The sequence below is a fragment of the Macaca nemestrina genome, chromosome 17 (assembly GCF_043159975.1).
Source record: "Macaca nemestrina isolate mMacNem1 chromosome 17, mMacNem.hap1, whole genome shotgun sequence".
Lineage (NCBI taxonomy): Eukaryota > Metazoa > Chordata > Mammalia > Primates > Cercopithecidae > Macaca > Macaca nemestrina.
Genome location: NC_092141.1, coordinates 90,487,049 through 90,510,794, shown reverse-complemented (window position 1 = coordinate 90,510,794; position 23,746 = coordinate 90,487,049). Strand labels below are relative to the sequence as shown.

The following is a 23,746-nucleotide window of genomic DNA, read 5'->3' as shown; positions in this document are numbered from 1 at the left end:
TGGAGCCCTGGGGCAGCCCCGCGGCTGCGGACCATGCCTTTCCCGGGCCAGCAGCACCTGCAGCCCTCCCTGCAGGCATCGGAGGAGCCCCTGCCTCAGTGCCAGGCCCTGACTGCTGCCACTCCTGTTGGCATCCCTGTCTCCAGTGATTCCCAGGTACTCCACCCTCCTCCTCGTCCCCGTGCCAAGCCCCTGCCCAGGCTCTGTTGTCCCCTTGGCCCTGCAGCCAGGTGAGGGCCACCCTGTTGGGCACACCGTGCCTTGATGTCCTCACTGCCGGCCCAGCACCCCAAGTCCCAGGGGCCCAGCCCCGGGTGTTGTTCCTGAGAACAGACCTGCAGCCTGGCGACCTCATGATTTTTTCATGGCTGAGCTATCGGCTCTGCTGCAGTTCCACTTACACGGGCAAGGGGGCCGCACTTCTCTTTCTCTGGCCTGGGTTGGTTTACTGAGGCCGGGTTTAGGGTGACAGGCTCCATAGGCAAGGCAGGGGGCAGGGCAGGGCTGGAATGAAGAGCTTGGGGAGGGGCTCTCCAGCGTGGCTGCCTGCCTGCTCCGAGAGAACCCCCCCCTCCCCCTCCCCGCAGACAGCTTCCTGAATTGTAGTTGGGGTTCATGGCTTGGTGCTCTGGAGCCTCCCCTTGGAACCGTCAGGGCGGACAGCCCACGCAGTCTCCTGGCTTTTGTCTTCTGTGAAATCATAAGGTGCTGGTGGGGGGCTGTGCCTGGAAGGGGAGGGGAGGAAGAGCACCTGGCAGGGGACCCTAGGCCTTGCCAGAAAACTCCGGACCCCAGCAAGGACAAAAGTCCCCAAAGGGACCCTGAGGGCAGAAGCAAAGGTGTTTTGACAAGCCCAGATGCCCCACAACCACTGGGGCAATGGAGCCTGCGACCCCTGAGCCCCAGGACCTTTGCACATGCGGGGGTCAGGAGGGGTGTTCATGAAGACCCCATGAGCCCCTGGCTGCTTGGGGCTTAGTGACCAACAGATCAACTTTCAGAAAAGAGATGGCTCTTTACAGCCCAGCTGGACTTACACACAGGTGCACACCACGGACATGGACACCTGGCGTGGACGAGCCCACAGCTCTGCAGGTGGCAGCCTTTGCCCAGTCCCTGTCCACCTGCATCTAGACACAGGCCCGCATATGCCCTGCCCACGTGTAATGCCACATCCACCTGCAAGTCCAGTCGTGCAAGAACCCATCATCACAGGCACTCAGGGAGTACCTACTGTGTGCCAGGAACCGTGCTGGAGAAAGGCAAGGAATTAACTCTACCTCTGACTTCTGGGACCAAACAGAAATGGACCATTTATCACTCTACAGTGAGAAGGGCTCTGCACGTGGCCACCATCGTGGTGTCACCCAGCTCACAGAAGAAAACATCCTTGTTCTTAGCAAACACACACTGAAATAGTAAGGGCATCGTGCCTGAAACCTGCTTCCAAAGGGTTCAGAAATAGAAGGAGAATGATCAGCAAATGTGTCAAGATGTTTAAAACTAGTTAAGTTCGAAATTTCAAAACAAAGGCTGGGTGCGGTGGCTCACACTTGTAATCCCAGCACTTTGGGAGGCCAAGGCAGGTGAACTGCTTGAGCCCAGGAGTTCAAGGCCAGCTTGGATAACATGGCAAAAATCTATGTCTCTGGGAAGATCACTTGAGCCTGGGAGGTCAAGGTTACAGTGAGCTGAGACAGTGCCGATGCACTCCAGCCTGGATGACAGAGTAAGACCTTGTCTCAAAAAAACAAACAAAGAAACACACCAGGCGCGGTAGCTCATGCCTGTAATCCCAGCACTTTGGGAGGCCAAGGCAGGCAGATCACCTGAGGTCGGGAGTTCGAGACCAGCCTGACCAACATGGAGAAACCTCGTCTCTATTAAAAATACAAAAATTAGCTGGGCATGGTGGCACATGCTTGTAATCCCAGCTACTAGAGAGGCTGAGGCAGAAGAATCGCTTGAACCTGGGAGGTGGAGGTTGCAGTGAGCTGAGATCGCGCCATTGCACTCCAGCCTGGGCAACAAGAGGGAAACTCCGTCTCAAAAAAAAAAAAAAAAAAAAAAAAAAAAATCAAAAGGTTAAAAACCATAATAAATAAAATGAAAAATTCCCCTGAAGGGTTAGAAGTCAAGGAAATATCCCAGAAAGTTTAAAAACAGAGACAGAAGAAAAAACTGGAATATTAGAGAATAAATCCAGAAGGTATAACGCCCAATTAACAGAAATCCCAAAACAGAAGAACAGAAAACAAAACAAAGAAATTGTAAAAGAAATAATACAAGGCCGGGCGCGGTGGCTCACGCCTGTAATCCCAGCACTTTGGGAGGCCGAGGCGGGCGGATCACAAGGTCAGGAGATCGAGACCACGGTGAAACCCCGTCTCTACTAAAAATACAAAAAAATTAGCCGGGCGCGGTTGTGGGCGCCTGTAGTCCCAGCTACTCGGGAGGCTGAGGCAGGAGAATGGCGTGAACCTGGGAGGCGGAGCTTGCAGTGAGCCGAGATTGCGCCACTGCACTCCAGCCTGGGCGACAGAGCCAGACTCCGTCTCAAAAAAAAAAAAAAAAAAAAAAAGAAATAATACAAGAAAATTACCAAGAACAGGGCCTAGGAAGTAGCCAAGACAATGAATGCAAAAGCATCACCAGGGATATTAAGCAATTTTAGATCAGCAAGAAAAAGCCTGAAGGCTCTTAGAGAAACACAAAACCTGGACTCTGGATCAGGAATCCAGTGACATTCATTTCTCATCAGCAGCAGTGCCAGCAAGAGACAGGAGCTAAGCCTTCAAAATCCCAGGCCAGTTCTCAACTTGCAATTCCATCCCTCACCAAACTGCCAGTTCCAGGGGTGTGAGCTCAAGGCACTTGCCGATATGCAAACTCAACACTGACTCAACACTGACTCGGGGGCTCACCTTCCCAGCTCGGTGATGCCCCCAAAGGATGCCTTGTCCTAAGGACTGGAGGAAATGGGGCCTGCCAAGGTGCTGGACACAGTTAACCTTCAAGAGAGCCCAAGGTGTGTGTGTGGGGGTGGGGGCCAGGCATAGGGGGCTCCCTAGGGTGATTCCCTCCCACAGACCAAGTGGACACATGGGTTGGGCCAACTGCTATCCTTCCCTAGTCATGATGTGACCCCAGCTCGGGCCTCTCCACCTTCAGAGTCACCTCCTGCGTCTGTCTTCTCCCCCCGCCCCTCCCGCAAGACTTCCTGTGTCCCCACGGCTCCAGGGGGAAGTGTGACTGCCCTGGTGAGGCACTGGACATCCCCTATCAGGCAGTGCCCTCTCTTACTTTCCTGAAGCCAGCCCAGCCCCCTTGGGGCACAGCTCTGGGGAGGTCCCTGCCAAGGCCTGGCCCAGTCCTGGGAAAGCAGGAGAAGCCTCTGTCCCCAGCAGGTGTGTGTAGTGAGAGCTCTGAGTCCCCCCGCTACAGCCCTGGAAGGAGCCACCTTTTTCCGCTGTGTGGCCTCCAACCAGCCTCTCAGCCCCTCCCTTTCCTTTTCTGGAAGTGGTGGTTAGCAGGGGCCATCTGCAGGGGGAGCAGAGCACCGGATCAACGCCCGCACCCGGGGCCAGGGTCCTCGTGTTGGGGCCCTCTGTGGCTGCCTTCTGTCCCTGGTCACCGGCGGGACCTCGGACATCTGGGGTGGGCAGTGAGTGGAGGCTCGGGCCACCTCCTCATCCACTGCCCTGGGTGACCCCATCCCACCTTTCCGCGTCAGCCCTGGCTGAGGTCACCGGCCGCTCCCCGGGCAGCCCTGCCTCCGTCACCGTCGGGTGTGCGGCGGTGACTCAGCGGCCGGCCCCGCCCAGTGGCCGGAGGGAGGAGCGGGGGTCCCTCCTGGCGCTCTGGGCAAGCGCGGGCTCCGGCAGCGCGGCAGGTGCGGCCTCGCGGCGATAGCGGGACCCACCTGGCGGCCCACGGGGGAACAACACCGGCCCGCCATTCCCGGCCTTCCCGCCGGGCCCACTCCACGGGCGCTATCTCCCGGCCCCGGGCCTCCGAGCTCGTGGTCCTGGGGGTGCGTCCCCGCTGCCAGACAGTGCTCGGCAGGGGAGGTGCGTGCTGAGTGCGGGTCCTGAGCCCACCCGAAGCCCCGGTGCCGCGTCCCCGGGGGAGTGCGCGGAGCTGAGGCCCAGGCCCGCGCCCTGCGAGCACCTGGGGGTCAGGAAAGGCCGACTGTGTGGGGAGGGGACGCAGCAACTGGCGGGCCGGGCGCTGCAAGGGGCGCGCGACGACGTGCAGCCGGGCTGGACCGCCGCGACCCCACACCAAGTTAGGGCATGCAGCCCTGGGCCCGGCCTGAGAGACAGCCCGAGGTTCACCTTGCCCGAACGCAGACCCGCTCAAGTCCCAGCTTCCCGGGCTGGGACGGGCAGGGCGGCCACGCAGTGCCGGCCCCCCAGCCACACCCGCCCTGCTGTGCCCGCCCCCGCGGCGCGCTGGGGAAGGAGGACGCGATTAAGGCTCGGATACCCTGACCAGAGTCCGGGCTTGACCCCCGGCACCCTCCATTCTCCGCATACCAAAGGCAGCCCTTGGGACAGAGCGCCCACAGCAGTGGCCTCTTGCCCTTGTCCCGCCCTGACCCGCTTTCCCCCCTTCCGCGTGGCGCCAGCCGTCCCGCGAGTGGGGACACCTGGCGAGGCCCTGACCTAGTCGCTGTGCAGAGCTCTTCGGGCGAGCTGCAGGCCAGAGCAGGAGGTGCTGGACGGGTTAAACACGATTCCCCCACCTCGGTGCCTCGTGCACCCTGGTCAAGACAGCCGCTCCCTGGCCTGCTGCCGCGGGGAGACCTGGAGGAGCTGACCAGCTGGGCGGCAGGGGAGGGTCCGTGGGGAGAGTCAGCAAAAACGACCCCCTCCCTTCCAGCGCTAGAGTCACAGCCCCTTCCACGTTTTTGAGATAAGGAGACAGCTCCGAATGGGCCTGGCCTTCTTCTCCCCCTCCCTCTCTATTTCACCCCTACTTGGGCTTCCTGCACAAGCAGCTGCGGGGCGGGTGCTATGCCAGGTACGGGGGCACCAGCTTCACTGTGGAGGTACAAGGATGCTGTGCCCCGAGAACCAATGCTCTAGGGCAGACGGTGGGTGAAACAAGCTCATAATCAATGGGAGTTGATGAGAGGTTGTGGGTGGCATGGGGGCCTGCCAGGAGGAGGCAGCCAGTGGGAGAGCTTTGGGGGCAGAGGAACAGCTAGGCGGTGGTCAGGGAGCTGAAGGAGTGGAGGGACAGGCAGTGCCCACTCTGTGGGCCTCCAGCACCAGGGGAAGAGGCTTAGAGCCTACCCGCAGGCAGCAGGTAGCCTTGGGAGCAGCAGGGATTTGGGACTTGGGGATTGATTGTGGAAGCTCAGGCCCTGGGGTAGGAAGGGTTGCAGGATGCGCACTGCCAGGGAGCAGGCATGGCCACATGAGGCAGGCTGTGGCCTGGGAGGGGGTTTCTGGCTTTAGCCCTGTGAAGAGGGTGGGGGCTCCTTGGTTTCATCTCCGCTTCTGGCTCCTCCCCTGCGATCTGTGACCGCAGCTAGGAACCACCCTGAGGGGAAACACAAACTTCAGGCTGAGGGGGCAGGAGCTCCTGGGGTGGGGCCCACAATGGCCAGGTGGAGAGCAGACCCTCCCCACTCCATGGGGCTCCAGGAGGCCAGAGGGGACTGAGGCCTGGGGAAAGGAGCCTTCTTCTTGGGCCCATCGGAGGGTCACAGCGGGGCCTGGGGCTATGCCCTTAGGAACAGAGGGAGGAGCGGGTGCCCCGTCTCAGGTCTCACTCGACACACGGAGGCGCTGAGCACGTCTTACTCATCACCAAAAACTGAACCCCTGGGCATCAGGCAAGAAGCCTGGGGGGTTTGCTGGGCCGCCTGACGGCCTCCTGTCCCCAGACTTCTTGTCCACACAGGAGGGCAAGCAGCCTCAGAGCCCCTGATGGGCCACACATCTCACATCGCTGACCCCTCTCCTCTTTTTTTGACAGGAAATGGGGTAGAGAGGTCACATGGCAGGCACAAGGCTGAGCCGGGCCCAGAACCCGGGTGTCCAGCTCCCAGCTCAGGGCTCTACCAGGGGCCTCCTTGGTTCCTGCTGCACAGCCGGGATGGGGAGCCTCAGGTAAACTGCAGTGGGAATCCTGTCTCCAGAAGGCCTGGAGCAGCGGGGGTGGGGTGGGGCAGGGGGGTAGGGTTGAGGGACTCTAGGCCTGAGTGTCCAGTGACTCTGCAGGGGTGGGGGCGGGGGGACGGCCGGCTGAGCCTTCCGGGCTTCAGTCTGCGCAGTGGGGCAGGAGAACCAAGCCCCAAGCTGGGCACCAGCCAGGAGACGGAAGCGTGGGACCCTGGGCTTGTTCCTTGAGCCAAAACTCAGAGGCAGCCAGGCCGAGCTGCAGGAAACCAGCCTTGCCCACCGGGACCAGCCTTGGGACCACTGTTCCTGAAGAGGCAGAGCCCACTCCAGGCCTGCCCAGCCAGCCAGGCCCTGGAAAGAGCTTCAGGAAACAGGGCCATCATCTTGTACTTGATCTATCCAAAACAGTGCGGGAGAACAGGGAGGTGAGCTGAGAGTAGGTAAGCTTTGCTTGCCTTGGATTCAAGTTAGCTTTTTATTATGGGATAACTTTAGACTTACAGAAAAGTTGCAAAGACAGTAGGAAGGTTCCCCAATGCTCTACTCCCAGTGTCCCCTAACCTGGCATCTTACAGGGTCATAGGACAACTGGCATAACTGAGAGATTAACCTTAATACGACCAAACTCGAGGCTTTGGGTTTTGCTAGTTCTTCCACCACTGTTCCTTTTTCTGTTCAGGGTCCATCGTTTCATTTAGTGGGAGAAGATGACACATTCCAGGCTGGGCAAGGTGGCTCACGCCTGTCATCCCAGCACTTTGGAAGGCCTAGGCGAGTGGATCACTTGAAACCCTGTCTCCACCAAAAACGCAAAAATTAGCCAGGCGTGGTGGTGTATGCCTGTAGTCTCAGCTATTGGGGAGGCTAAGGCCCGAGAATCGCTTGAATCCCGAGACAGAGGTTGCAGGTAGCCAAGATCACGCCACTGCACTCCAGCCTGGGCGACAGAGTGAGACTGTCTCAAAAATAAAATAAAATGCCTGGGGGCGGTGGCTCAAGCCTGTAATCCCAGCACTTTGGGAGGGCGAGACGGGCGGATCACGAGGTCAGGAGATCGAGACCATCCTGGCTAACACGGTGAAACCCCGTCTCTACTAAAAATACAAAAAATTAGCCGGGCGAGGTGGCGAGCGCCTGTAGTCCTAGCTACTCGGGAGGCTGAGGCAGGAGAATGGCGTAAACCCGGGAGGCGGAGCTTGCAGTGAGCCGGCCACTGCACTCCAGCCTGGGCGACAGAGCGAGACTCCGTCTCAAAAATAAATAAATAAAATAAAATGGCGGTGGGGACTGGGGGGCCCTGTCAACAGGTGTGGAGGTGACCCACAGTCCAGGGCCTGAGCTGGTGCAGAGGAAGGAACAGAGCAAGGACCTAGAGGTGGGGCAGGGCAAGCCGTGGGGGGCGCAGGCCCTGGATTAAGTTTCAGCTCTGCCACACCTCCCTGGGCCACTGTTGTCGTATCCACTAAATGGGCCGAAACAAATAAGACACAACAAGTGCATAATAAAAACCACCAAAGCCAGCACTGGACTAGCAAAGAACAATCACATCGCTTCTCTGACCCCCAAGTCTCCCTTCCGGAAATGCAAAGGACACACCCACCTCTGGCGGAAGTGCAGCTGCTGACTCTCCCGGCTCGGCGGCCGCCCAGCTCCCCCCAGTTCCATCCATGCGGTCCCCTCCCCAGGCCCAGCTGCCCGGCCCTCTCCGGCACTGGTTCCAGAGGGGTGGTGGTGGCCACCCTGCGCCACCGGCTTCCCAGAGCATAGCCCAGGACGGCCCTGGCGCGACCTTGGGCGAGACCCCGCTGCAAAACAGAAAAATCACAGCGCGCGGTCCGGCCCCCTGCGCCCCGTGGGCTCCAGGCCTCGCCCTGCCCGCTCCGGCTGCCCGCCCGCTTCCCAGGGGCAGGCAGCCCCGCATCCCCCGCCGCCCTCGGCCCCGGGACTCCCCAGGCTCCGAGGCCCCCCACGCCCGGCTCCCGCCCCAACCCCTCGGAGGCGCCCGGCCACTCCAGCGCCCCGGGGCTGCCCCGCCGCCGCCCCTTTGTCCCGCGCGCCAATCGGCGGCCTCCTTGACTAAATAAGGCCAGGAGCGCCGGGCGGGCGCCCCCCGTCCGTTACTTCCGCCCCCCGCCCGCCGTGACTCAGGGCCGGCGGCGGGCGGGGACGGCGCTGCCCCGGGCCGGGCTTCCCGGCGGCGGCGGGCGGGGCTACGGCGGCGCCGAAATTGCCAAATATGGCCGCGCCGCCGCCCCCCGCCGCACACCTGGGCCGCACCTTGACCCCCGCCGCGTGACGCGGCCGCAGAGGAGGAAGTCGCTCCCCGCCCCCCGCCTGGGGCGGCGCCCCCTCCCCACCCCTCCCTGCGGCTCAGGCCCTGGGGGTGGCGGGGAACCCCGGGGTCTCGGGGCGCCAGCCCCGCCCCTATGACCCTGGCCGCCTCGGGTCCGCAAAGTGGGGTAGAAGGGTGGGGGACGGGGACTCGCGCCCGGGGCCGGCGCCTCCCCGCACTTCCCAGACAAAGGAGCTTCGGAGGAGGCCGGAGGCCGGGAGGGGCAAGCTATTGCCCACCCGCTCCGTGTCCCACGGTGGGGCACGTCGCATCTTGGGACCCCCCCCCCAAGTGGAAGTCCCCACCCGGGGATCGAGCAGGCTGTGTGGTTCTGACCAGGGACGCGACTCCGTGTGGGTTTGCTGGAGGCCCAGCCCCGGCTTCGCCACGGGAGGGAACACACCTGACATCCTTGCCCGGGTCCCCGGAGAGTCTGGGCCTGGAGAGCTCAGTACCCGCGGGAGGCCTGGGGCACGGGGACCTTAGGCACGGGGCTCGGCGTCCGGGGTGACTGCAGCCCGCAGGTGGGCTGGGCCGGCCGCCGTGCCTGACTCGCTGTTCTCACTCCCAAACACGGGGTCGCGAGCTAACCTTGCAGGGCTCGGCACTCCGCGTGGGGACCCTGGCCCCGTCCCCCAGCCTGTCGAGTCAAGCCGAACGCCCCGCGACCTCGGGCGAGTCCGTCGCCTCACTGCGCGGCCTGACTGCCACCCCTCCGCGGCCGGCGCTCCAACCCTGAAAATTCCAGCGGTGCACAAGGAAGCTGTAGTGCCGGGCGCCTCTCGGGGTGTGTAACCAAAGCACCCGCCGCTCCGGGCAAGGAGTGAGCGCCCCGAACCAGCCAGTGCCTAAACCCACGCAGCCCTGACCCCTGCCCTTAATTAGCATCATAAAAAGACGAGGGGATCCCCCCGACCGTCCGAGACTGCGGAGCCGACCTTCAAGAAAGTCAGGGTTCCCGTTGTCTACCTCAGTTTCCCTATGATGTCTACAGGTGACCAGAATGAAACAAAGGCCTCGCTCCACGCCACTTCCTCAACACACAAGGGGGCGGGGTGGCCCCAACCCGGAGCGCGCGCCTGTGATTTGAGGGGCAGGGATGAGTCGGGCAGAAAGGGGTCTCGGTCTCCAAAACAACGTAGACCCGGGGCAGGGCGTCCCGTGGAAGGACCTGCATAGTGGTGGCTGCGCTCGGGGACCAGGGCGAAGTGAGGGCTCCCCCGCGCCCAGGAATGCAGAGTGTCAGGGACCCCCGCCGCGCCCCTTCCCCAGCCCGGCACCGGCGCCCGGGCTCCTCGTGGAGCCCGAGGGGACAGGCCGCAGGGACGTCCCAGGGAGCAAAGCCCCGCAGCGTGGCCCAGGCCTTGGGGACCCAACCCAGCTCCGGCGCGGCCCCGCCCCGGCCAGGCAGTTTCGGGGCGCAGCCGCGCCCTCACCACGGCGCGACAGTCCCGGGGCGGGGCCGGGTCCGTCAGCCCTTCGGTCCTCCCGGCGACCCCCGGAGGCCGCCCCGACCCAGCCCCGCCCGATGGCCGACCCGCGCAGGGTCGCGAGCGCGCGGGGGTGGCGCGGGCGGGGCCGTTGGGAGGCGGTGCGGGCTGGGGCCGGGGCCCCACGTGTCTCTGCCGGGCGGGCCAATAGGCGCCCGGCTTTCGGAAAGATCGCCATATATGGACATGTTCTGGGGCCGCGCGCGCCGCCGGGCCGCGCGGGCGCGCCGCTTCCGCTTAAATAGCGGCGGGGGAGGCCGCGAACGGTCTCAGTCGCCGCCGCCAGCTCGCGCACCTTGTTCTTCTGCCGCTCAACTGTCCTAGTCGTCCGCCGGTAAGCGCCCCGCCCCGGGGCCTGAGCTGCACGTCTCAGGCCTGCGCCTCTCGACCCCGGCTGGCCTTGCTTTGAGCTGCGGAGGCCTCGCCACGCTCTCACCGGGAACAAAGGGCGGGGTGGGCCGGGCCGGGCGGACTGGCGTTGGGCGGGCGCCGGGGGTCCAGGGCGGGGCCCGGCCGCAGTGCGGAGTCCCGAGCCGCGGACGTTACGTAAAAGTCCCGGCCGCTGGTTTTAGGTGGTTGCGGTCTTGGAGGCTTGTGTCTCCGGGGTTGGGGCAGAGCTGACTCTTCTCCGCGGAGGAACATTAGTGGGCTGTGGGGTTTGTCTTCGAGAGGCGCCCGCCTGAATCCGTCTTTTCCCGGGCAGGTCGCAATGGAAGAAGAGATCGCCGCGCTCGTCATTGATAATGGCTCCGGCATGTGCAAAGCTGGCTTTGCTGGGGACGATGCACCCCGAGCCGTGTTCCCCTCCATCGTCGGGCGCCCCCGACACCAGGTGAGTGGAGGGCACCGCGGGGCTCCTGGGTTCTGCGTTGCGGGGTGGGCTCGGTGCCGCCGACGAGGCTGACGGGTCAATCCCTGCAGGGCGTGATGGTGGGCATGGGCCAGAAGGACTCCTACGTGGGTGACGAGGCCCAGAGCAAGCGCGGCATCTTGACCCTGAAGTACCCTATTGAGCATGGCATTGTCACCAACTGGGACGACATGGAGAAAATCTGGCACCACACTTTCTACAATGAGTTGCGCGTGGCCCCAGAGGAGCACCCGGTGCTGCTAACCGAGGCCCCTCTGAACCCTAAGGCCAACAGAGAGAAGATGACTCAGGTGAGGCTCGCCTGACGCCCGCGCTCCCGTCGTTTCCCTTGTCATTTTCTGCCCAGCTTGATTTCTGACATTTAAGTGTTTCTTTCGCTGTTCCAGGCTCTGTTCCTCTCCCGGCATTTCCTCCCTGAAGTCTCCAGGTTTCTCATTTGGTTTCTGCCTGCGTTCTTTTCTTTTCTTCACACATCACACTGGCATGCGGCATGTTGTGGCGTGTGAGCATGGGGTGGCCGTGGGTCTCTGTCCTTGACTAAGCCGCTCCTTTTTCCTCCTCAGATTATGTTTGAGACCTTCAACACCCCGGCCATGTACGTGGCCATCCAGGCCGTGCTGTCCCTCTACGCCTCTGGGCGCACCACTGGCATTGTCATGGACTCTGGCGACGGGGTCACCCACACGGTGCCCATCTACGAGGGCTACGCCCTCCCCCACGCCATCCTGCGTCTGGACCTGGCTGGCCGGGACCTGACTGACTACCTCATGAAGATCCTCACCGAGCGTGGCTACAGCTTCACCACCACCGCCGAGCGGGAAATTGTGCGCGACATCAAGGAGAAGCTGTGCTATGTCGCCCTGGACTTCGAGCAGGAGATGGCCACCGCCGCATCGTCCTCTTCCCTGGAGAAGAGCTACGAGCTGCCTGATGGCCAGGTCATCACCATTGGCAATGAGCGGTTCCGGTGTCCGGAGGCGCTGTTCCAGCCGTCTTTCCTGGGTAGGTGTTGTGAGCTAAAGTTTTCTCCTCTTTTCATCCTGGGCAACTCAGCACCACTAAGGGAGGGCTTTGTTCCGTAGGCATGGAATCTTGTGGCATCCATGAGACCACCTTCAACTCCATCATGAAGTGTGACGTGGACATCCGCAAAGACCTGTATGCCAACACGGTGCTGTCTGGTGGCACCACCATGTACCCAGGCATTGCCGACAGGATGCAGAAGGAGATCACCGCCCTGGCACCCAGCACCATGAAGATCAAGGTGAGTTGAGGGGTTGGTGGCCTTCTGCCTGGCTCTGGAGGCCTGACTGGGGGCGCTGTGTGAGCTGAAGCCATGCCTGGCTGTCTTTGCAGATCATCGCACCCCCAGAGCGCAAGTACTCAGTGTGGATCGGTGGCTCCATCTTGGCCTCACTGTCCACCTTCCAGCAGATGTGGATTAGCAAGCAGGAGTACGACGAGTCGGGCCCCTCCATCGTCCATCGCAAATGCTTCTAAATGGACTGAGCAGATGCGTAGCATTTGCTGCATGGGTTAATTCAGAAGTATAAATTTGCCCTTGGCAAATGCATACACCTCATGCTAGCCTCACGAAACTGGAATAAGCCTTTGAAAAGAAATTGTCCTTGAAGCTTGTATCTGATATCAGCACTGGATTGTAGAACTTGTTGCTGATTTTGACCGTGTATTCAAGTTAACTGTTCCCCTTGGTGTTTGTTTAATACCCTGTACATATCTTTGAGTTCAACCTTTAGTACATGTGGCTTGGTCGTTTCGTGGCTGAGGTCAGAACGTGCTTGTGGAAGACAAGTCTGTGGCTTGGTGAGTCTGCGTGGCCAGCAGTCTCCGATCTGTGCAGGGTATTCATGTGTCAGGGCTTGAGTGTTCTGGGATTTCTCTAGAGGCTGGCAAGGGCTCCTGAACCAGTTTCTGCCCTGCCAGTCTGTCAGGGTTGGAAAGTCCAAGCCATGGGACCCAGTTTTCTTAGCTGACGTTTTCTGCCAGAACACCGTGGGCTGTTACTTGCCTTGAGTTGGAAGCGGTTTGCATTTACACCTGTAAATGTATTCATCCTTTTAATTTATGTAAGGTTTTTTTGTACGCAATTCTCAATTCTTTAAAGAGATGACAACAAATTTTGGTTTTCTACTGTTATGTGAGAACATTAGGCCCCAGCAACACGTCATTGTGTAAGGAAAAATAAAAGTGCTGCCGTAACAGATGACTGGCTCCTGTTTGGGGAAGTAGCAAGTGGGCTGGAAAAGACAGACCTGGAAAGATTGGGTGGTCTGGTAGGGGGGAAGGTGCTGCTTATCTTGGCTTCATGAACTGATGAGAAAATGGCTTAAAATAATTTGAACAATTCGGTTTCTTCCAAACCGAAAGTGCAAGAACAAAGCGGCCCTAGTGAGTTTGGGTGTTGGAAATTACTGAGGCGGCATCGTAAGGCTGGGAAGGAAGTCCTGAGATGGCTTTTCCCATTTTTGGGAAAAACTAGATAACTTGGTGACACTTTGGGTAAATATTTGGCATAAAATTGCTAAGAACCATCTGAATCAGCAGGGGCCTTCCTAGCAGTTTCCCCCCAGCCCTCAGGTGGACATGGGATATGAAAGTCATTTTGTGTCAAGAGTGCAGCAGTCATGGAGTTGGCTAATTACTGAATCCTGGAACTCAGTATCTGCCACACCTGGTGTAAGTGGCTCTCCGAGTTCCCTTTGTACTTTCAGCTTTTCTCCCCGCATTGCCAGGGGTGATCCTCTGTATAGTCATTTGGAGGTTGGGTTAGGGAAGGGAGATTACGAATTGAAAAATGTTCTTCCAAAACTATTTCATGTTAAGTCGGGTCAAGGGATTATTTCTGCTGTTGGGAGGTAGATTTTACCCAGGCAGAGTTAGTGGTGCTTCCTAGCTCCCCCTCCGATACGGGGTTGGGGGAGAGGAGGCTCTCAAGCTGGGTGGGGGTGGAGGTGGAGGCAAGCATGACAAATTACAAGTTTCCCCAGCTCCAGGCTCCCACCCTACTTGGTTCTGTGACCTCACATCACAGCATGACTTCTCAGCGACTAATACCTGCAAAAAATAGAAATTCTCTTTGTCCTGTGAAGCATTGCACTTACAGGACAAAGAGACGCTCATGGACACTGGGCATCAGCAAATGCACATTAAAACAGATGCCAGTTTATATCAGATGAGCAGAAACCAGGAGATGGGTAGTTGTGAGCATTGGCCAGGGACCAGGGACCAGGGACAGCCACACGCTCTCCAGGCGTTGGAAGCTACAGCTCTTCTGGAGTGCCCAGTGTAGGTTTCCAGCCAAAATGAGAGGATGAGTACATCCTACATCTCCCAAGCCCCGGTCCTGGGCATACACCCTAGAGGAACCGCAGGGACCACGACATGCAAGCTGCTTGTGAGGGCGGTGGGTAAGTGACGTGGCAGATGTGCACCTGCGGCAGTGACGTGCTGAAGCTGGGTCTCAGTAACACTGTTGAATGAAGGTTATGAACAGAGTAAGCTGTATTTCACAGCTCCATTTATATAAGTAAAAACAGATCCAAAAGATTATGTATAATGCCAGCACTTTGCAAGGCTGAGATGGAAGGATCATCTGAGCCCAAGAGTTTGAGACCAGCCTGGGCAACTTGGCAAGACCTTGTCTCTACAATTTTTCTTTTTTTTTTTTTTTTTTTTTTTTAGATGGAGTTTCCCTCTGTTGCCCAGGCTGGAGTCCAATGGCGTGATCTTGGCTCACTGCAACCTCCGCCTCCTGGGTTCAAGTGATTCTCTTGCCTCGGCCTCCCGAGTAGCAGGGATTACAGGCATGTGCCACCACGCCCGGCTAATTTTGTATTTTTAGTAGAGGCGGGATTTGTCCATATTGGCCAGGTTGGTCTCGATCTCCCAACCTCAGGTGATTCGCCCGCCTTGGCCTCCCAAAGTGCTGGGATTACAGACATGAGCCACTGTGCCCAGACATATATATATATATATATATTTTTGAGATGGAGTCTCACACTGTCACCCAGGCTGGAGTGCAGTGGTGTGATCTCGGCTCACTGCAAGCTCCGCCTCCCGGGTTCATGCTATTCTCCTGCCTCAGCCTCCTGCGTAGCTGGGACTACAGGCACCTGCCACCACACCCAGCTAATTTTTTGTATTTTTAGTAGAGTCGGGGTTTCACTGTGTTAGCCAGGATGGTCTCGATCTCCTGACCTCGTGATCCGCCCGCCTCGGCCTCCCAAAGTGCTGGGATTACAGGCGTGAGCCACCGCACCCGGCCCAATTTTTTTTTATTAGCTGAGCATGGTGGTGCATGCCTGTAGTCCCAGCTACTCAGGAGGCTGAGGAGAAAGGATCACTTGATAGAAGTTTGAGGTTTGAGACTGCAGTGAGCTGTGATCAAGCCACTGCACTCCAGCCTGGGTGACAAGAGTGAGACCCTATCTCAAAAACAAAAAAACTCCAAACCCCACAAAATTATGTCTAATAAGGATCTAGTATACACAATATGTAAAGAACTCCTGCAAATCAACAAAAAAGAACACAATTTAAAAATGGGCAAAGGACCTGAATAGCCATTTTCTCCCAACCAGATATACAAATGGCCAACAGGGAGATAAAAAAGATACTCAACATCATTAGGGGATCATTAGGGAAGTGCAAATCAAAATCACAGTGAGATATCACTTCACATTCAGTAGGATGGCCACAAAAAATAAAAAAATGGAAGATAGTAAGTGATAGTGAGGGCCAGGGATGATGGCTCACGCCTGTAATCCCAACACTTTGGGAGGCTGAGGCAGGCAGATTGCTTGAACCCAGGAGTCCAAGACCAACCTGGGCAACATGGCAAAATCCCACTACGAAAGATACAAAAACGAAAAATTAGCCTGGCTTGGTGGCACATGCTTGTAATAACCCAGCTACTCAGAAGGGTGAGGTGGGAGGATCACTTGAACCTGGGGAAATTGAGGCTGCAGTCAGCTGGGATTGATCCACTGCACTCCAGCCTGGATGACAGACCAAGACCTTGTCTCAAAAAAAAAAAAAAGAAAGAAAAGAAAGAAAGAAAGGACCAGTGGACCAGTGAGGATGTGGAGCAATTGGAACTCTGGTACAGTGATGGTGGGAATGTAATATAAAATGGGGCAGCCACTGTGGAAAACAGTTTGGCAGTTCTTCAGCTACACACAGAATTACGATATGATCCAGGAATTCCACTGTTAGGTACATACTCCCAACATTGAAAACTATTATTCGAACAAATATTTGGACATGAATGTTCGTGGCAACACTACAGTCAAAAGGTGGAAAAACCCAATGTCCATCAGTTGATGAATGAATAAACGAAATGCGGTCCATTATGAAATAGAATATTGATCGTCCAGGCACGGTGGCTCACACCTGGAATCCCAGCGCTTTGGGAGGCTGAGGGCGGATCACAAGGTCAGGAGATGGAGACCATCCTGGCTAACACGGTGAAACCCCGTCACTACTAAAAAGTACAAAAAAAAAAAAAAACCACACTAGCTGGACGCCTGTAGTCCCAGCTATACTCGGGAGGCTGATGCAGGAGAATGGCGTGAACCCGGCAGGCAGAGCTTGTAGTGAGCCGAGATCACACCACTGCAGTCCAGCCTGGGTGACAGTGTGAGACTCCATCTCAAAAAAAAAAAAAAGAAATAGAATATTGATCAGCCACGAAAAGAAAAGGGTGGATCTTGGAAACATCACACTCAGTGGAAGAAGACAGACACACAAGGTCACATACTGTATGACTCCAGTTCTAGAAACTGTCCAGAACAGGCCAATCCATAGGGACAGAGAGTAGAGTATGGGCTAGAGGGGAGGGAAGGAAGACGGGGAGGGACTGCTTAATGTGGCATAGTTTCTGTTTGGGGTGAAGAAATCGGACACAGATGGTGGTTGCACACAACATTGTGAATATGCTTGATACCACTGAATTGATACCACTGAATTGGACTTTTTTTTTTTTTAGATGGAGTCTCGCTCTGTCATCCAGGCTGGAGTGCAGTGGTGCAAACTCAACTCACTGCAACCTCCGCCTCCCGGGTTCAAGTTCTCCTGCCTCAGCTTCTCGAGTAGCTGGTATTATAGGTGTGCACCATCACGCCCAGCTGATTTTTGTATTTTTAATACAAATGGGATTTCGCTTCTTTGGCCAGGCTGGTCTCGAACTCCTGACCTCAGGTGATCCACCCTCCTTGGCCTCCCGAAATGTTGGGATTACAGGCGTGAGCCACCGCACCCGGCCATTTGTACACTTGTTTTTGAGACGGACTCTTGCTCTGTCGCCAGGCTGGAGTGCAGTGGTGTGACTTGGCTCACTGCAACCTCCGGCCCCTGGGTTCAAGTGATTCTCCTGCCTCAGCCTCCCGAGTAGCTGGGACTACGGGCGTGTGCCACCACACCTGGCTAATTTTTATTTTTAGTAGAGACAGGGTTTCACCATGTTGGCCAGAATGGTCTTGATCTCCTGACCTCAGGTGATCTGCCTGCCTCGGCCTCCCAAAGTGCTGGGATTACAGGTGTGGGCCACCACACTTGGCCTGTACACTTTTAAATGATTAAAACGGTAATTTTTATGTTCCATATTTCCTTTTCTTTTCTTTCTTTCCTTTTTTTTTTTGAGATGGAGTGTCGCTCTTGTTGCCCAGGCTGGAGTGCAATGGCGTGATCTTGGCTCACCACAATCTCCACCTCCTGGGTTCAAGTGATTCTCCTGCCTCAGCCTCCCAAGTAACTGGGATTACAGGCATGCACCATCATGCCTGGCTAATTTTGTATTTTTAGTAGAGATGGGGTTTCTCCATGTTGGTCAGACTGGTCTCAAACTCCTGACCTCAAGTGATCCTCCCACCTTGGCCTCCCAAAGTGCTGGGATTACAGGCGTCAGCCGCCGTATTTGGCCTACATATTTCTTTTATCACAATGAATGTTTTAGGTTATATGCATGTCTGAGGACATGTAGCAAGCACACAGTTTGTGTCTATGGGGAGAGAATAGGATGGGAGGGAGAATGAACTGTGTGTTGGGGAGGAATAAAATAAGAAAACCAAGAAGGATTGTGCAGAAGCAGCTGTGGTGAACTGTGAGCTGGAGGACCCAGTTTTCCAAGTCTGACATCTGAAAGCAAAGCCAATCAGATCAAATTGTTTCCAGGCTTGGAGCTCTCCCCAGCCTTGGCGGGGTCCCCTGCCCACTCCACCGCAGCCAGCCCTGTTGCAGGCTCTTGACTGGAGAGGACCAGGTCATGCCTTCAGCTCCAGACCAGACCAGGCTCCATGCCAGCCCTCAGGGGAGCTCTGTGGAGTGCAGCAGCCGTTGGAGGGCGCGACCCCCAGCCCAGTGCATACCTGGCCTGAGGTCAGCCCCGTGCGTGTTTCCAGGTCACAAGAGATGCTAACGGGAAGGCTTTCATTCAGTTTTGTTTAGCAAGCAGTATACATATATATACATGTGTGTGTGTGGGTGTGTGTGTGTGTGTGTGTATATATATATATATATATTATTTTTCTTTTTTGAGACAGCATTTTGCTCTTGTTGCCCAGGCTGGAGTGCAATGATACGATCTCAGCTCACTGCAACCTCCGCCATGTGGGTTCAAGCGATTCTCCTGCCTCAGTCTCCCAAGTAGCTGGGATTACAGGCATGTGCCACCACACCCGGCTAATTTTGTATTTTTGGTAGAGAGGGTTTCTCCATGTTGGTCAGGCTGGTCTCGAACTCCTGACCTCAGGTGATCCGTCCACCTCGGCTTCCCAAAGTGCTGGGATGACAGGCGTGAGCTACTGTGCCCAGCAGCAACAGCGATATATTGACTCAGAGGAGGACAGGTGCTGCTGAAAGGGGCTGAGAGAATCAGATCCTGGCTCAGCACGGCCGGGGATTGGCCTCCGCCCTGGCTTTTTGTTTGTTTTTGTGTTTTGTTTTTTGGAGACAGCATCTCACTGTATTGCCCAGGCTGTTCTCCAACTCCTGGACTCAATAATCCTCCTGCTTAAGGCTCCCTGGGATTACAGGCATGAGCCACTGCACCCAGCCTAAGACTCTTTTCAAAAAACAACCACAAGCCGGGCGCAGTGGCTCACGCCTGTAATCGCAGCACTTTGGGAGGCTGAGACGGGCGGATCACGAGGTCAGAAGTTCGAGACAAGCCTGGCCAATATGGTGAAACCCCGTCTCTACTAAAAATACAAAAATGAGCCAGGCGTGGTGGCGGGCGCCTGTAGTTCCAGCTACTCCAGAGGTTGAGGCAGGAGAATTGCTTGAACCCGGAAGGCAGAGGTTGCAGTGAGTTGAGATTGAGCCACTGCACTCCAGCCTGGGTGACAGAGCAAGACTCTGTCTCAAAAAAAAAAGAAAAAAAATCTCAGTATCATCATGCCCCCCACCCACCAATTATTGATTGATACTTGGTATCATCTAATGTCCAAATTTCCTTGGTTGTCTTAAATTTTTTGTTGCGGTTTTGTTTGTCTGTTTTTTTGTGAGGACAGGGTCTTGCTGTGTTGCCCAGGCTGGAGTGCAGTGGCACAATCACAGCTCACTGCAGCCTTGACTTCCTAGGCTCAAACAATCCTCCCACCTCAGCCTCTTGAGTAGCTGGGACTACAGGCATGCACCACCACGCCCAAATACTTTTTAAACTTTTTGTAGAGATGGGGTCTCCCTATGTGGCTTAGGCTGGTCTCAAGCTCCTGGTCTCAAGAAATCCTCCCACCGGCTGGGCATGGTGGCTCACGCCTGTAATCCCAGCACTTTGGGAGGCCGAGGCGGGCAGATCATGAGGTCAGGAGATCGAGACCATCCTGGCTAACACGGTGAAACCCCGTCTCTACTAAAAATACAAAAAAAATTAGCCGGCCGTGGTGGTGGGCACCTGTAGTCCCAGCTACTCAGGAGGCTGAGGCAGGAGAACGGCGTGAACCCGGGAGGTGGAGCTTGCAGTGAGCTGAGATCTCACCACTGCACTCCAGCCTGGGCAACAGAGCGAGACTCCATCTCAAAAACAAAAAAAAAATCCTCCCGCCTCGGCCTCCTAAAATGCTGGGATTACAGGTGTGAGCCACCATGCCCAGCCTTACATTTCTTTTAACTGTTGGTTTGTTTCCAATCATTGCATTTGGCCATTATGTCTCTTAAATCTCTTTAAACCGCTGGATTTGCCCTCTTTTATTTTTCTCCTTTCAGCTTATTTGTGGAAGAAGGCAGGTATTTTGTTGCAGAGGGTTCCACCTGTCTGGATTTTGCTGATTTCATCCTTGTGGTTGATGTGACATGTTCCTCAACCCCTTGTATTTCCTATAGTTTGTTAGATCTACGTGTAAATGTCCAAATTGGTCTGTTTAATCTCATTCAGGTTGTTTTTTTTTTTAGCAAGAAGATGACCATATGGTGGGTGCAACTTCATGGAGACGGGGAGAGTCCCACAGAGCCTGATTTTGTGACGTTAGCAGCTATTGGTAATCCCTGCCAGGACCTGCTATTTCACTAGTGGTTACGAATTATTCTTCCCCTCCTCTGCCCTCCCCCCCCTTTTCTCCTCTCACCCTTTCCCTCCCTCCTTCCTTCCCTCCCTCCCTTCCTTCCTTCCTTTTTGGACGGAGTCTCACTCTCTCGCCCAGGCTGGAGTGCAGCAGCACGATCTCGGCTCACTGCAACCTCTGCCTCCCAGGTTCCAGCAATTCTCCTACCTCAGCCTCCCGAGTAGCTGGGACTACAGGCGCATGCCACCATGCCTGGCGTGTTTTTTTTTTTTTTTTTTTGTATTTTTTAGTAGAGACGGGGTTTCACCAGGATGGTCTCCATCTCCTGACCTCATGATCTCCATCTCCTGACCTCATGATCTCGATCTCCTGACCTCGTGATCTGCCTGTCTCGGCCTCCCAAAGTGCTGGGATTACAGGTGTGAGCCACTGCACCCGGCCAATCCTATCCTTCCTTCTTTGTTTATATATTTGGAATTCTTATGCAAAGAGAAACCCCTTTATCAACAATTTCGCTCCCCCGAGCTATAGTTTGTGCTGGAAAGGGAAGACACATGGGATCTTCCCTGTGATTTCCGGGTATAGACGAATGAGCTGGTACCCAGCATCTTCCAAAAGTGGCCAGCTATCTTTTATAGTATTATTATGAACTCATTAATTTGCATTTTTTTTCCAGGCAGGATCTCACTCTGTCACCCAGGCTAGAGTGCAGTGGTGCAATCACAGCTCACTGCAGCCTCAAACTCCTGGGCTCAAGTCATCCTCTGGCTTCAACCTTGTGAATAGCTGGAATCGCAGGCATGCGCCACCACGCCTGGCAATTTTTTTTTTTTTTAGTAGAGATGGGGTCTCACTATGTTGCCCAGGCTGGTCTTGAACTCCTGAGTTTCTCTCACCTCGGTCTCCCAAGTGCTAGGACTACAGGTGTGAGCCCCACGCCGGGCCGATCTGCACGTATTTCGTGTTTCAATCTGCTACAGTTTTGGCCTTGGTTCTCGAAGCATCCTCCTCCCGTCTGTTGGCGCCTGAGTCTGGCCGGATCACCAACAGCGTCGCTGCTCCGTGGAGTCGCGTCCGTTTCCCTCTCCAGAGCTGAAACCAGCCACATCCCCAGTGGCCTGGGCCTTTCTTGGGTACTGGTGTTTTAGAGACCACAATCTGAGCACACCTCAAGTTTTCAATGTCTTTTTTTTTTTTCCAGATGGAGCCTCGCTGTGTCGCCAGGCTGGAGTGCAGCGGTGCGATCTCGGCTCACTGCAACTTCCGCATCCCGGGATCAACTGATTCTCCTGCCTCAGCCTCCCAAGTAGCTGGAACTACAGGCATGCGCTACCACGCCCGGGTAATTTTTGTATTTTTAGTAGAGACGAGGTTTCACCATGTTGGCCAGGCTGGTCTTGATCTCCTGACCTCAAGTGATCTGCCCGCCTCGGCCTTCCAAAGTGTTGGGATTACAGGCGTGAGCCACCGCGCCTGGCCTAAGTCTTCAATATCTTAAATGCCATTCAGCTTAGTTAACAGAAACTTCTGGAAGGGACGCCTGCTCTGAGAAGTGTCACACATGCTGGGGGACTTCAGGGCACTCCCGAAAGGGCTCCCCTTCCCCAGGATCCCCGGGTCCTGATGGTAGGCAGAGGTGGAGGATGGTCTCCAAGGGGTGCAGAGGGCTCTCCAAGCCGAGCCCTTCCTGCAGCATTCGGAGCCCGTCCACACCCACCGCCGGCATCCCTCTACCCACACCCGCTTCCCCGGCAAGAGACGGACATTGTGTTTGTTGGACGCAATTTCTTTTTTTTTTTTTTTTTTTTTTTGAGACGGAGTCTTGCTCTGTCGCCCAGGCTGGAGTGCAGTGGCGCGATCTCGGCTCACTGCAAGCTCCGCCTCCCGGGTTCACGCCATTCTCCTGCCTCAGCCTCCCGAGTAGCTGGGACTACAGGCGGCCGCCACCGCGCCCGGCTAATTTTTTGTATTTTTAGTAGAGACGGGGTTTCACCGTGGTCTCGATCTCCTGACCTTGTGATCCGCCCGCCTCGGCCTCCCAAAGTGCTGGGATTACAGGCGTGAGCCACCGCGCCCGGCCTTTTTTTGAGAGGGAGTCTTACTCTGTCACCCAGGCTGGAGTGCAGTGGTGCGATCTCGGCTCACTGCAAGCTCCGCCTCCCGGGTTCACGCCATTCTCCTGCCTCAGCCTCCCGAGTAGCTGGGACTACAGGTGCCTGCCACTAGGCCCGGCTAACTTTTCGTAGAGACGGGGTTTCACCGCGTTAGCCAGGATGGTCTTGATCTCCTGACCTCGTGATCCGCCCGTCTCGCCCTCCCGAAGTGCTGGGATTACAGGCGTGAGCCACCGCGCCCGGCTGTTGGACACAATTTCAAGCCCCTTTCATGTTTTCATAGAGGATGGAGACCAAGGGGGAAGTTCAATGGTTCATGTTGGTAAATCCTGGCTCCGATGACTGAGAGATTTTCTGACTTCCAGGACCCTTGCTTGGTTAGAGGTGGTTCCCAAACTTCAGAGCCAGAGACAGCTGTGGGCAGGTGCTTTCCTCTGTGCAGCACGTGAGCTGCCAAGTGCTGGGGCTGCCTGCCATACCCAGAGCCCCTCATGGCCTCCCATGGCTCCCCTCAGCTATGCTTGGCCTGTCCACCTGCTGGCGGCTGTTTGGAATCCTTTCCTGCTGGAAAGGATGTGTCCCAACCCTGTCCTGCTGGCGGCCCTTCTCAGGGCTCCCTCCAGAGAGGACTGCCATGGCGCATACTTCCCACGTGATATAGCATCATAGTCTGTGTGAATGGCATCCCCTGGAGTTGTGCAGTGCACCACCTGTGCAGCCGTCCACAGCATCCCCACACAACCCAGTCCTCCCCCGGGAAGCACGCATTCCTCCGCTTCCACCCTCTGTTACTTGTCCATCTCCATCCCTGGTATGCAAGATTAAAAAAAATTTTTTTTTTTTTTGAGACAGAGCTTTTGCCCTGTTGCCCAGGGTGGAATGCAATGGTACAATCTCAGCTCACGGCAACCTCTGCCTCCTGGGTTCAAGCGATTCTCCTGCCTCAGCCTCTTGAGTAGCTGGGACTACAGGTACACACCACCACATCTGGATAATTTTTGTATTTTTAGTAGAGACGGGGCTTCACCATGTTGGCCAGGCTGGTCTCCAACTCCTGACCTCAAGTGGTCCACCTGCCTCAGCCTCTGGGCTGGGATTAGAGGCGTGAGTCACCATGCCTGGCCCATGTACAAGTCTTTATGTGAACATATGCTTTCATTTCTCTTGGGTAAATACTTACAAGTGGAATTGCTGGATCATATGGTAAGTGGACATTTAACATTATAAGAAACTGTCAAATGGTTTTCCAAAGTGCTTATATTATTTTACACTCACATCAGCAATGTATGA

General features: G+C 56.3%; 2 protein-coding genes across 3 annotated transcripts; one reads left to right on the top strand and one right to left on the bottom strand.

Annotated features, from left to right (window-relative positions):
- Positions 1-6,575: 6,575 nt before the first annotated feature.
- LOC112424530 (spidroin-2-like) lies at positions 6,576-9,643 on the bottom strand. The gene is made up of 3 exons (XM_071081934.1): positions 9,533-9,643; positions 7,735-8,694; positions 6,576-6,926 (listed from the first exon to the last, which is right to left on the bottom strand). Exons 1-3 carry the CDS (start codon positions 9,641-9,643, stop codon positions 6,915-6,917), a joined length of 1,083 nt encoding a protein of 360 aa, XP_070938035.1. The 3' UTR covers positions 6,576-6,914.
- Positions 9,644-10,140: 497 nt separating this feature from the next.
- LOC105469296 (actin gamma 1) lies at positions 10,141-13,051 on the top strand. Of its 2 annotated transcripts, none has more exons than XM_011720188.3 (6): positions 10,141-10,290; positions 10,660-10,788; positions 10,878-11,117; positions 11,391-11,829; positions 11,910-12,091; positions 12,184-13,051. In XM_011720188.3, exons 2-6 carry the CDS (start codon positions 10,666-10,668, stop codon positions 12,325-12,327), a joined length of 1,128 nt encoding a protein of 375 aa, XP_011718490.1. In that variant the 5' UTR covers positions 10,141-10,290; positions 10,660-10,665; the 3' UTR covers positions 12,328-13,051. The 2 variants fall into 2 exon arrangements, with proteins under 2 accessions (XP_011718490.1, XP_070937926.1); XM_071081825.1 differs by having other exon boundaries at positions 10,224-10,409.
- The last annotated feature ends 10,695 nt before the right edge of the window (positions 13,052-23,746 follow it).